The following is a 13,108-nucleotide window of genomic DNA, read 5'->3' on the forward strand; positions in this document are numbered from 1 at the left end:
CCGGCATTTGGGTGAGGGGGAGCGGGCACCGTGCGCGCCTCCGCGTGCGCGCCGCCTGCGAAGGGGTGGTGGTGGGGAGAGCCGGCCGCGCTCGGTGGCGGGAGAACTTCGCCGCGGGGGGGGGGGGGGCGGGGCGCAGCGGGGATACGCCCCCTCGGCTGCCGGTGCCCCCTCCCGCCCCCGCCGTGGCGGCGGCTGAAGGACTCGTTCCTCACGTCCCGTCCCGCTGAGGGGGCGGGCGGGCCCGGAGGTGTGGGAGCACAAGGGGCTGTTGCCCCCTCCGCCCCTCGCAGCTCCTGAAGGGCGGCGGCAAGGAGAGCTGGCGGCTCCTCCGCTGCAGGGACTGCGGCCAGCCCGCACCTGCCGCTGTAGCGCTGTGACTGCCGCGCGGACCCCGCCGGCTGACTCATGCCGGCTTTTTGCTCCTTGCCGGTTCTGCCCGGTTATAAATATCTCATTCATCGCCGTAGTAACTGAGTAGCTTACGCTGCGCTCTCGCAAGCTGCTCGTCTGCTCCGGCTCTGTGTTCGTCTGGCGCCGCTGGAACTTGGAGCGAGAGCAGGGCTTTTGTCTCACCTGCCTGTCCTCTTGGTCGCTTTCAAAGCCACGTAGCGCTTGGCACGTTAAAGTGAATGAAAGCTTATTAATGAAAGCTGGGCTTGTCGTGATTTAATATGTAAGGCTGTTTAAAGCCGGAAAGGATTGAGAACCTTTGTAGCAGATAACTCGTGCGGGTTTTGTGTTTCTTCTTAGAAGAAAAAAGCCCAAACCCTTTGCCTAGAATGCTCACTTAATTACATCTCCCCCTAAGACCAACTAAAACCTCTGCCCAGATAAGCGACTGTTGTATTTTCCAATACTTCTATCCCTTCAGTGCCACTAGAGGATCGGTAATGGATGTGATATTGATTCATTTCCAGGAGGAGCTGACATGTTTGAACTCAGCAATTCTTAGTTTATTAAAACAATCTCTTAGTCATACTCTCGTATCTTGTTGGAAAAGTATTTAAAAGAATTTATCTCCCAACTTGATCGCAGTCTAGTGCTTTGGAAAGTCCTACCTGTTATGTGAAGTGTTTTCAGAGGCAAACTGCTCCAGGTTAAACCAGTCTGCGCATGCAAGTCTCACCCCAAATCCCTACACAAACTTTCTGGTAAGGTTGCAGAGTGATTGAATATTTTCCATCTTGTTGATACGGGGTGTGGTTTTGTAGACCTGCAGCTCCTTGAAATTCAATACATTTGGGTAAATAAGGCTGCAGATTAGAGTTGTGAGCGGTTACCTGTTGCAGGGATTGGTGCCAGGAGGATGACCCAAACCTGTGAACATATCAGTGGCACACTGCCCTAAAAATGATTTGAACTCTGGTGCTAATGTTTTGTTGCCTCACTAAGTCTCCGTGTCTGCTTGAGTGAACGCTTGGTGACTGAGACCACACTTTGAAACAATTCTCCAGCAGCAGGAAGTATTCTGCTAACGCCACCGTCTAGCATGGTTAAGTTTGTAGCCAGTAAGTGAGGCTTGGTAACGCAGACTGTAGATGGGAACTGCGTGCACCCCCTAGATTGACTCCTTTTTCAAGCAGAAATTAACTGTGGCCGTTACTGAATGGTGGTATTTGTAAAAAGAAGGCAGTATGTGACAGGTGAGGGACAGTTTCTGCATGTGTGCTTTTAGTGCATTAGAAATCAGTAGCAATATTGATCACACACTGCTTTGTTTAGAAACATGCAGCATAATACTTTGTAAGGCTTCAGTTCTAAATGCAAAAGGCAGTCGGACTTGCAACAGTCGAATAAATGCACGCTGGATCTTAGTGGCAGCTGATGAACCTTTCTTACGGGCAGTTACCATAGTGCTGTTGCACTTTGGCTTTGAAGTGGTGCACAGTAAGTGCAGCTTAGCGCATAGTAGGATTTTGCAAGTAAGGATGGAAACATAGCAGACCCTCATCGCGACGGGATAATATTCACTCTACTAATTGGTAGACTTGCCTTTCTCATTATGTGGTGTAAATTCTGTGGATTAGGATGCAACAGATTGCATGAAGAAATGTCAGTCTGATTGGAATTCCTGTTCTCAGGTCGGCTGAGCAGCTCAGCCCACGTGAAACAAGTAACAGCAGGGTCGGAGGAGTAACAAGTAAGCAAGCTTCAAAGGGGTAGGTAGCCTTTTATTCCCCCAAGGGTGCAGGAATTGAGAAAGGTTCTGTTTTGTTGTTTGTTTTTTTTTTTTTTCTTTTACTGTTACACCAGAAGTAACCTTTCCTTTGAGGCTCATGTAGCCTGTATAATGCCCAAAATTTTGCTCTGGTCCATTATATCTCCCCTACAAGCTTTTGTCTTAGTCTCTTGAACAGTTTCTGGATCTCTTCCATTTTGGTCCTGTAGAGAAAAGCTCTCCTTCCTCTGATTTGGCCTCTCAAGATGTGTGTCCTTTTTTAATCCCACTTATTCCTGAAAAAAATGGCCTTTTCTGAGATATTTACAGTATCTGAGTCAATATTGCTCTATTTCTTTTTGTAAACAAACCCAGTCATTCACAGTTGAAAATGAGTAATTCAGTTGTTGTGCTGTGGGCTTCTCTCAAGGGAAGGCCAGTGATTCTGAAGTGCATTTCCAGTATGACATTCTTTTATGTGAAGCTGAAGATATTTCTTCCATTCAAGTTCTGAAGTCTCCCTTCTCATTTTTGCATAAAACTACCTCTCAGAATATATCAACCAAAGTGATTACTTTCTTTTCATATAAAGCTTTTTTTCTTCATTCTTTTCCCAGGGAAGCATTAACCACTAAGTAAGCTGTGGTCTGATTCTCCCACTTTTCCTGCTCGCTCCAGAAGTGCTGAGCTAAGCGTGCTGAAATCTGTGAATGAGGTCTCAGTGTTGCAGGTGGATCACTGTGCTGGTATAGAGTGTCATGCTTGCTTTGATTGACTGTTTTACTGTTTCTTTCTTTCATTTCCTGCATTGATTTTGAATTGTATTTTGAAGAATAATCTCTGTTATATATTCAGACTTGTTCTTTGATCCACAATGTAGTATCTGGATCTCACTGGACCATCTGTCATACTGATTCTTTCAGGACAGATCAGTTCAGGTTGTCTGGAAGGGCTCCCATTCGCTGTGGCTCAGGCATTGCAAAAAGCATGTTGATTTCAGTCCTGTGGATCTCTACCGAACAAACCAGAAGTGAAATGTGCTGGGGAGCTTTTGCTTTTGGTGAATGTCATCTTTCACACCTGGTGATGTGAAGATGACATCTGAGGATCTGGTCCTAAGAGCAGTTCTACTGTTAAAGGATCCTAATGTTTTCTGAGCACTTATTTTTACCATATATCCTTGCTTTCTGAAACACTCAGTTTATGGAAGCAGCTGAAAGGTAACTGCGTACTGTGCAAAAGTTGTGCTTATCCTCTGCTGTAATCTGTTACGTTTCTGAAGCATGAGACATTGCCTGAGGAGCACTCTGGGATGGAAGAGGCAGCATAGATACAGAATTACTACTTCAAGGGAACAGGGATGAGTGTTGACTCGGTTTCAACATTGGTTCTTTCCTATATACATCACTACTTTGGTTCAAGCCATAGCAAAGATTCAACTGAATCTTTCTGCTAAAGGATTTCAGGCATTTTGAAATACATGGCAAGAGGCAGGGCTTCCAGACTATAGTCTTCATGGAAGAGTCCTCTTCAGTTTTCAATACTGAATGAGTTTCAGAAGCTAGGGTTGCTAAAGATTAAAGAAAGAACACTTGGCCAATTTTACACCAACTCTTTTCCTTTCATGGCTTTTAGTTTGACAGATGATTTTTTTTTTGCCAAGCTACCTACTCACACAGGAGCCATGCCATAGCACAGTTACAGTTCTGTATGTCCTCAGTAACCAGGGTATAACTGCTATTAATCTAAATTCCTTTCCAGGGAGGAGGGGGTTATAAATTAGCCCAGACATCTTGCATAGGTAGACAGGTCAGTGCTTTTCTTTCACTTGCTCTGTTTATTATTTTAAATTTTGAAGCTTCATTTGCAGGTTGTGCTTTGATTTGGGAACTTGGTTCTCTCTCTTAGTGTCAAGGCATTTTCAGTGTGATCAGGAACTCTCTGGAGATGCTCCAACTCCTGTTCTCTGTATATAGCGTTTTTTTCTCATTCTGTGTGCTTTAAACTTTAAACTTGGTTTAAATTTTTCTTCTAAATGAACCTGCAGTCTCACACTAGTAAATTGACTGGCTCCTTCACTATCTGTAAAGTAGCTGTTCTTGGAACATGAAGTTTTTTGAATGCCTTTCATTTAGACATTGGCCAAGAATAGGCTACTAGTTATTTGGGAATGACTCTTTGAAGTGATGGAGAACTTAATAATATTTAGGGCTTTAAGTTAAACTCCCAAAATGACTTGATTCATCAAGTTGATAGCACGTTGGAAGTAGTTATCCAGACTGTTCCTAATAGAAGGAGCTAAAGCATGTTTTTAAATCTGAAACTTCTTTTCAATCTGTTGTATGGCTTTTATTCCCCACTTCCATGTTGTTTTCTGGGATTTTTTTTTTTTTTTACCTTGTTCTGTATGGGTGATACTAATTTCTCTCCACATTAGTTTTTCCAGATGTTCTGATTTGGATGTTTGGGGGGGGGGAAGGCAAAACAATTACAGTAAACCAGGGTAGTTCTTTGCCCAAATGTTGCCTGTAGGTGTGGATTTCTAGTTTGTAAGTTTTATGTCTAGGTGAGAAATCCAGGACACACTACCATCTGCTCTTCCAATCCCTACAACAAATGTGGAATTTCCTCTGTTGACCATATGTTTTCCATTGCTGTTGGAACAGTAAAATGAATTCAAGGCAATTGTGGTCACTTTTTCTGCATGAAAATTTTGTAGCATTACATTAGTGAATCTGAGAAAGCAGAGAATCAGAAAAATACTCATCAGAGGCTTAGGGAAGGAGAGATTCCTCTGAGCCTGTCTTATTACCTCAAAATTTAGTTAACTAAGTCTTCATAATCCCTCAAAACCTCTCTGCATGAATACATGTGTATTTGTGCATGTGATTGAGTTGGGAGGCATTAGGAGGCTGACACATGGTGAGGAACTGTCCAATTTGCTTTAATGTGAGAGTATGTATGCCAGGCTGGAGTGAGAAATGCCACTGCTGGCAGCAGGCAGGCAGGCTGCTGGGCTGGGGGGCAGCTGGTTTTACTCTGCATGGTTCTTATTCAAATAAGAACGCATAGGATATCAGGGCAAACCCTGGATATTACTTCATTATTGTTACATAATTCCTTGTGAAATTTGAGTTCATGACCTATTGCAGCCTTATAAAAGAAAAAAAAAAACAAACAAAACACTTTGTTCTTTCCTTACAGTCTTCCTCAGTTACCCAGAGAAAACCCTACGTGCCCCATAAGAGAACTGCCACATCACAAGCCAACCCGATGGCGTCCTCTACTGCTGTGCCTGTAGGATTTCACTATGAAACAAAATACGTAGTTCTCAGCTACCTGGGACTTTTGTCACAAGAGAAGCCACAGGAGCATCCTCCTCCTTCAACACAAGGTAATATTTGTATATTCACCTGTACGTATTTACTGTATTTGCAATTAGTTCTTCAGCTGTTTGTGCATGACTGCAGGATGTTTAGTGGAATGATGTTTAGTGTAATGATGTTTAGTGTAATGTGTCTCATTCATTTAAAATAGTGGGAAGAGATGCTGACAGAAACAAAGCTGTTTGTATTTAAATTACTGTTTTAACTTGAGCTGTGCCAGGACTGATTGGTGTTTATGAAGCAAGTAAGTGGGTTTTGTTGCTGTTTTGAGGTGAGGAGGGGTGGATATATGTTATCTTTTTTGAGCCATCTTGAGAATTTGAGCCCATGCTTGCTTATTTTTGGGCAGAAAGTAGAAGTAAGTAGGGGCGAGGTGGTGTTTACAGGCATGAACTCTGGATGATGACTTGAGCAATCTCATGTGCTAAATAGTTTTGTCCTATTACGTTAATGCTTCTGTTGTTGTCAGTCAGGGGTAGTGCAGAGTTGTGAGGCTTAACCTGGCCTAAGCTGCATCTATTTATTTGTTTATTTTTAAGAAATCAAGGACTGTCTGAAGTCAAATAGTCAGATGTTTCTTCCAGAACAGGTTTACGCATGCAGGAGGTCAAATAAATAAATAGAAGGCAGAATAAATTAAGTTTGTTAGGTTGTGTTTCGCATAAACTTAGGTAGTAAAACTTGATTTTGTAGTGGCAAGCACTTAAACAATGTTTGTCAAGATTGTTTGGGTGACTTGTCACTCTTAATGATGTTTCAGTCACTACTATTTCCTGTGATTCAGAACTTGCTCTTATGAAAGGTGTATTTAAAAAAGCGAACAAAGACAGTCTTCAGAATCTTTTTTTTGAACAAGTGTTTAAGAAGGCATACTCTGTCATTTACTGAACTTAATCTGCCATGAAATGAGAAGTTCCTGAAAAGAAAAGATAGCATCAAAGTTATGACAGAAATTATTTTATCAGTTTGGCACTAAAGCATATAGCATATGCTAGTTATATATCATTTATAAAATTCATCTTAGTTTATTTAAGATATGTATATTAATTTCACTTTGACTGCATCCATGGTCCATGAAAGGAGAGGCACTGTAGTCTAAAAATGCAGTTTCATAAAATCCTTTATTGGAAAATGTGTTTATTGTAGCAATAACATCTCATTCTGAATATCCCATCTGGGCTAACTGGGCTGTACCTAGAAATGTTTAAATTCACGAGTTTAGTTGCTGAATGAAACTGCTAAGCCACTGTCCATCATATTTAAAAAATTATGGCAGTCAGGTGAAGTTCCTGACAATTGGAAAAAGGGAAACATAACCCCCATTTTCAAGAAGAGGAATATGGAAGACCAAGGGAACTACAGACCAGTCAGTCTCACCTCTGTGCCTGGCAAAATCTTGGAGCAGATTCTCCTGGAAGGCATGCTAAGGCACATGAAAAAAACCAAGGTGCTGGGTGACAGCCAGCATGGCTTCACTAAGGGGGAATCCTGCCTGACCAATTTGGTGGCCTTCTATGATGGGGCTACAGAACTGATGGACAGGGGTAGAGCAGTTGATGTCATCTACCTGGACTTGTGCAAAGCGTTTGACACTGTCCCACATGACATCCTTGTCTCTAAATTGGAGCAACATCAATTTGATGGATGGACCACCCGGTCGATAAAGAATTGGCTGGATGGCTGCATGCAGAGAGTTGCAGTCAATGGCTCAATGTTCAACTGGAGACAGGTAATGAGTGATGTCCCTCAGGGGTTGGTGTTGGGACCAGTCCTGTTCAACATCTTGTTGGCAACATGGACAGTGGGATTGATGCACCCTCAGCAAGTGTACTGTGTACAGTTTTGGTATCCTCAACATAAGAAGGACATAGAGCTGTTTGAGCAAGTCTAGACAAGGGTCATGAGGGTGATCATGGGGCTGGATCACCGCCCATATGAAGACAGCCTGAGAAAGTTGGGGCTGTTCAGTGTGGAGAAGAGAAGGCTGCATGGAGACCTCATAGCAGCCTTCCAGTATCTGAAGGGGGCCTACAAGGATGCTGGAGGGAGTTCATCAGGGACTGTAGCAGTAGGATAAGGGGTAATGAATTTAAACTTCAACAGGGGAAGTTTGGGTTAGATATAAGGAAGAAGTTCTTTACTGTGAGGGTGGTGAGGCACTGGAATACGTTGCCCAGGGAAGTTGTGAACACTCCATCCCTGGCAGTGTTCAAGGCCAAGCTGGACAGAGCCTTGGGCGACATGGTCCAGTGTAAGGCGTTTCTGCCCATGGCAAAGAAGTTGGAAATGAACTATCTTAAGGCCCTTTCCAACCCAAACCATTCTATGATTTTATGTAGTGAGTACATATAAAGCTACAATGTGCAAGAGTCTGCTTTGTTCTGTAAGTACAAGATTCAGAAAAAGCTGGGTTTATTTAATAACTTGGCAATTGAGGGGAAGCTTTTCAACTGATTCTTATTACTGAAATGTCAAAGAAATATTTGAATTAAAGAGCAATATTAAAACTTTATAAAAAGTAGGCTACAAATGCTTAAATAAATTTTTTTTAGTCAGTTAAGAGGACTTTTAAGCTCCTGAATAAAGGTAACTACCAAGTCTACTTTTGAGGTATTATTTGTTAGCTTTTGTGACAGTAGGCTGTAGTTGGATTTGCTATTAAAACACTTCAGTATTAAAATAGCATTGATATTTCCCAAATCTCTTCTTTCATCCTTGTTGCTCTAAACCTTCGCTCATAAATTGGAAATTCTCCTCCATTTCCCCCACCCTCACTCCCAAAACCAGGCAGTGACCACAGCTTCTCCTCTTCTGGTCATCTTTCACTGTAATTACATCTTTCTTTTAGTGCTTTTACTTCTTTCTGTTCAAAGCCTCTGGATAAAATAATTTTCCCTTTCTGTCATCTTGTTTCTCACTCTTTTTTATAATGCCTTGGGTGGACTTAAGGCTGTTACTGAGCTAAGTGCGAACACTATCCTTCTGCTTCAGGACTTGTTTAATTGTTTCCTAACTCAATTTTTGTCGTGCTTTTTTGCTTTCCGTGCTTTCAACAGCTTTAATTTGTCTGACAGTTACTTTTTAAAAATCCTTTCTCCTACTTATTCTCCCCTTGCTTGTAACTGCACGGTTATTTCAGCTGCACTCCCAGGGTATATGTGTGGTAACAGCTATGTGTTTATTTTGAAGTACCGTATGCGTCTTCTTTGAATATAAAGTAGTTTATATATACAGTCTGTATCTCCTTGTTGTCTGGCAGGTGGCTAATGCCTACTTGTGGAGAGCTGTACCAGCTCTGCTCTATATGCTCGATCTTCTCCCTTGGGGAGACAGTGAGAGAAGCAGCAAGCCCATAATGAATATTACCTGCACTGCCTAATGCACTGCTGGGAGAGAGCTGGGTATTACAGTAACAAGTGTGGTCTGAGAAAGCTGGTTAGAACAAAGGAGATGTGAAAGCCAGTAAATGAGAATGAATACTTGTTGTGTAGAATCCCATCATGAGGAGGGAAGTAGTGGTATTTGGTAATGAAGACATATGAGGGATAATAACAATACGACATTATATCATGCTTGTCAGTGTGTTTTTCATGCGCTGTCATCAGTCCTTGATACAATATCTTGACGGATCCCCAATTCCTTCCACTGGTAATTTTTGTGGCACTTTAAAAAGCTGGTCACTAGTCTTTCTGCTCTCCATGGCTGAACGCTGTATTTATGAATTGAGAGAATTCTGATATAAAGTAACTGTCACTTAATCTCACTTTGCTATAATTTGGTTATTGTGCTGACCGAACCTTTAACGGGAAGCAGTGGAAGCAGTGATTTTTTGGTTACTACCTATTTCTATTTCAGTTGCAGAGCATTTCTCTATTTTATGTGTTTCATTCATATTGACTCTGGTATATGGTACTTTGTCTTCATATATTTTTCTTAGGTCCAAATAAATCCTTACTTCTTATTTGATTTCTGTGTCATATTACAGTATAAGGGGAGGATCCAGAAAACCTAGTTTTAGTTTGCTGTCATAATCATACAATAGAATGGTTTGGTTTGGAAGGGACCTTAGCAACCATCCCGTTCCAATCCCCTGCCATGGGTAGGGAAACCTTCCACTAGACCAGGTTGCTCAAAGCCCCATCCAACCTGGCCTTGAACACTGCCAGGGATGGGGCAGCCACAGCTTCTCTGGGCAACCTGTGCCAGTGCCTCACCACCCTCACAGTGAAAAAAATTTCCTATATCTAATCTAAATCTTCCCTCTGTCAGCTTAAAGCCATCGCCCTTTGTCCTTTCACTATGTGCGCTTGTAGTGCTGTTAACCTCTTCACTCTCCCTCAGTACTGGAGAGCTGAGGGGCTCCTCTAGAGGGCAGTTCAGAGCAGGATCCTATTTACAGCACTTTGTATCACTTGCTGGAGGATCTGCTGGAGGATCTATCTTTCCATTGCATGAGCAGAGCACGACATGATAGGTGTAGTTGGTATTTCTGTACCTCCAGTGAGTATCCTTCTACAGTGCTCTCTCAGATTCCAGTGCAGTTTCAACATGCCAGTTAAACTAGAAAGTGTATCTGACAGCTAAAAAAGCCACCTTCCCCGACAGGAGTGGTATTATTTTATCTCTACTAGAAGTGGTGGGAGAAATTGAATGGTTTTGTCCATTGCCCTCCTTTTCCTCCTACACTCATCTCCCACAAACCTCTGTTTTCCAACATTTTGTACTAGAGAGTTCTCCTTCTGATCTATGTATTTTTGTTCCAAACTTTCAGATAGGAGTAACTATTGAAGATATTTGTTAGATTTCAAGTTAAAGCTTGTAATATTTTTTTATTATTATTTTAGAAATAATATGCTTTAAGAACCTGGTGGTTTTCAGAGGGACTTTCTTTAGTAAAGAGAGAGCTCAGACAAATTATATAGAAAATTACCTCAGTTTATTTCCTTGTGGATCTCTAGGTTGGTCTTGATTTTGTTGCAAGAAAAATGGCTTTAATTACAAGAACTCAAACCACTTATAGCTTCAAGCAAAGAAGGCTGATCTAAGACAACATCTGATCACTACTTTGATATTTTTATTAGATAGCTTCTCTTCAGTGCAGGGTCTGAAGAGAGAACCACCCACAGTATTCCAGGCTCTTGAAGAACAGACAGGTTTATTAGACAAACCAGTGTTTTAACATTATAGCTCTATGCTGTTCTGTAGGTGATTTATTTCAGTGTAGTCTGTAGTGGATTTCAGTGTCTTCAGAGGGAAACCCAGCAAACTTAACTAGGCAATAGTTTGAGAGATTATTCCTATTATAGTTTTGGCAGAATAGTGATTCTGCATAGCACTGACTTCAGTTTATTTAAAGCAAAGTCCATTAACCATGATCTATTACTTTTAGATAGGTTTTCAGGTAGATGAATAACACAAATTGCTCAGCTAAATCTGATAAAACACACACATCATCTGTGTGAGTTCATGTGTTTTGGGGCAGCAGACAAGTACCATTATTTGAAATGTGTGGAAGCTCTCAGCTCTTCATTAGATTGTGGAGAGAAGCTTTAGTATTTTTTCATAACTCTTGTACTGTCTGTAAGTACTGGTTCATACACAGAAAACATGGATCAAGTTTCTGAAAATATTTCTACATTTCCCCATTTGAAGTTCATGTGCATTATAGAAGCTTCCAGTCTGCCGTAGTTGTTAGTACTACTGACTTTTTAAGTGAGTCAAAATACTTTGGTTTTGTGATTCAGTATATTATAAATGTGTCTTTGTGTTTCATCAAGGAGTAACTTTCATTGTATTTCTGTTTTTCAGTCTACTTCCCCATGGTTTGACCCCATCTCATGAGCCTGTGGCTATAATGAAGATTGTGAAGGAAAGTTTTTGCATGTTTTCCTTGTCAGAGTGAGAAATCTTAAATGATCTCTCAGCTCTCATAGCACCTGGAAGATTTATAATCAGTGCCACTGCCACACGGTGGCATAGATTACTTAAGAGATGAACAAGGTTTTGACAGTGTTACAGTTTCCCTGAGGTGCTATCCACAGTACTTAAATCCAGTTATTGTGCACTATGTTCTTTTGACCACTTACCTGTTTCAGAATTACTGTATGAAGTGCTGTATATAGTCAGTGATCAAGGCATTTTAGTAGTTTCCCACAAACATTTCTTACCTGAGCAGTGTTTAAGAAGGTTACTGGGAGAAATGGGGTTTTCATGTATTTTTCACTTGCTTTGGTTCGAAGTGAACTCTGATACATCTCGGGAAATACATATACAGGTAGGCAGAGATGGTCAGGTTTCATGCATTGTGGGTGAGCTCAAGGCTCATTAGAGACCATGCTAAATCTAACAGAAGTACCTCATTTATATAGTTTTGACCATCATGGGTTGGATACTTGTCATTGCCAGATTTTCTGCCATCAGGTGATGGACTGCCTGTTGCAGAGTATCTTGGTTTTCTTTGTACTCCATCTGTGTATCTTCACTTACTCTTCATTGCACCTACTGTTGGTCTGTAACTCATTCTTGACAAATTTTCCTCTTTGGGCAAAATATATCTACTTTAGATGGAAAGTCACAAGCTGAAAAGGTAAATGCTGTAGGTTGGACCAATGCAGATGTGCTAATAAAGGAGCTACTTCCTGAACGGAGCCAAGGAAGGGAAGGTTTTGGGGTGTGACTTAAAGAAGTAAGAGATGGTCCCTCCAGGACTGTGAATTCCCTCTTAATTAAGCCTCCTCTCTGCCCGCAAAGAAAATTTAGTGCTAGTTGGCACTTGTCTCTTCTTGGGTCTTAATATTTTGGAGTTTCTTAGTTTCTTTTAAGCTGAGCCTTCTTATAGTGACCATTTGCATTATTAAACAATGAAAATATGGTCTCATGCACTGGAAGGTTTTTTTACTCTTTTATTCTACTTCTTTGTGAACTGATTTGAAAGTTGCCCAAAGGAGGAAAAGATACCACTCACTAAGGACCTTTGCTATTGAAATATGCTGCCCTCCAACATTAGGTGCAATTTTGGTGGTAGTGGTTAACGTTCAAGAGATGCAGAAAGCTGAAGTTCATTGATAATTAGGGGAATAAACAGTGCAGAGTCACTGGCCTGGGAGGGGTAGGTTTTTGATGTTTTGGCACAACTGAAGAGTCAGGTGCTGTTGGAATCAGCAGCAGCTGCAAAGTCGTGGGTGTTACGAGATGGAAACCATTGACTAGCACTGATTATCTAAACAGCTCTTTTGTATGCTGGCAGCAATGGAATTTCTGTTCCTCCATTTTCTGGCTGACTTATTAAAAAGTATGACAGCTTGTCATGTATGATCATCATCACATTAGTCCTGTGAGAATGGGCGCTCTACTGAATAACCCCATCCCTTCAATATACAGGGTGAAGCACAGCTTGAAATAAGACTTTGTACTTGCATATACTTGTTGCACTTGAAGCAGTGGTTCAGTCACTCAAAGAGGCAACTTAAAGGGTCTGACAAGGCATTAGTGAGTGTCTGTTCATTAACCAGGTTGCTTCTCTCTGGAATTTATTGTTCAGAGTGGCAAAGAGAGACTGTCT

The 13,108-nt window shown here is 41.5% G+C and overlaps 1 protein-coding gene across 2 annotated transcripts in view; it reads left to right on the forward strand.

Moving 5' to 3' along the window:
* The window catches only part of BCL2L13 (BCL2 like 13), a 39,629-nt gene that overhangs the window by 332 nt on the left and 26,189 nt on the right, over positions 1 to 13,108 (forward strand). For both annotated transcript variants that reach the window (XR_009964375.1, XM_062616606.1), the window contains exon 2: positions 5,366 to 5,555. Coding sequence is in view for 1 of the 2 variants with exons in the window: in XM_062616606.1 (XP_062472590.1) it covers positions 5,435 to 5,555 (121 nt within the window). In the remaining variant the exon portion in view is untranslated. The remainder of the gene's footprint in view (positions 1 to 5,365; positions 5,556 to 13,108) is intronic.

Source organism: Pezoporus occidentalis, unplaced genomic scaffold (genome assembly GCF_034315485.1).
Source record: "Pezoporus occidentalis ecotype Australia unplaced genomic scaffold, CSIRO_AGI_Poc_V1 ctg19, whole genome shotgun sequence".
In the NCBI taxonomy this organism is placed as follows: domain Eukaryota; kingdom Metazoa; phylum Chordata; class Aves; order Psittaciformes; family Psittacidae; genus Pezoporus; species Pezoporus occidentalis.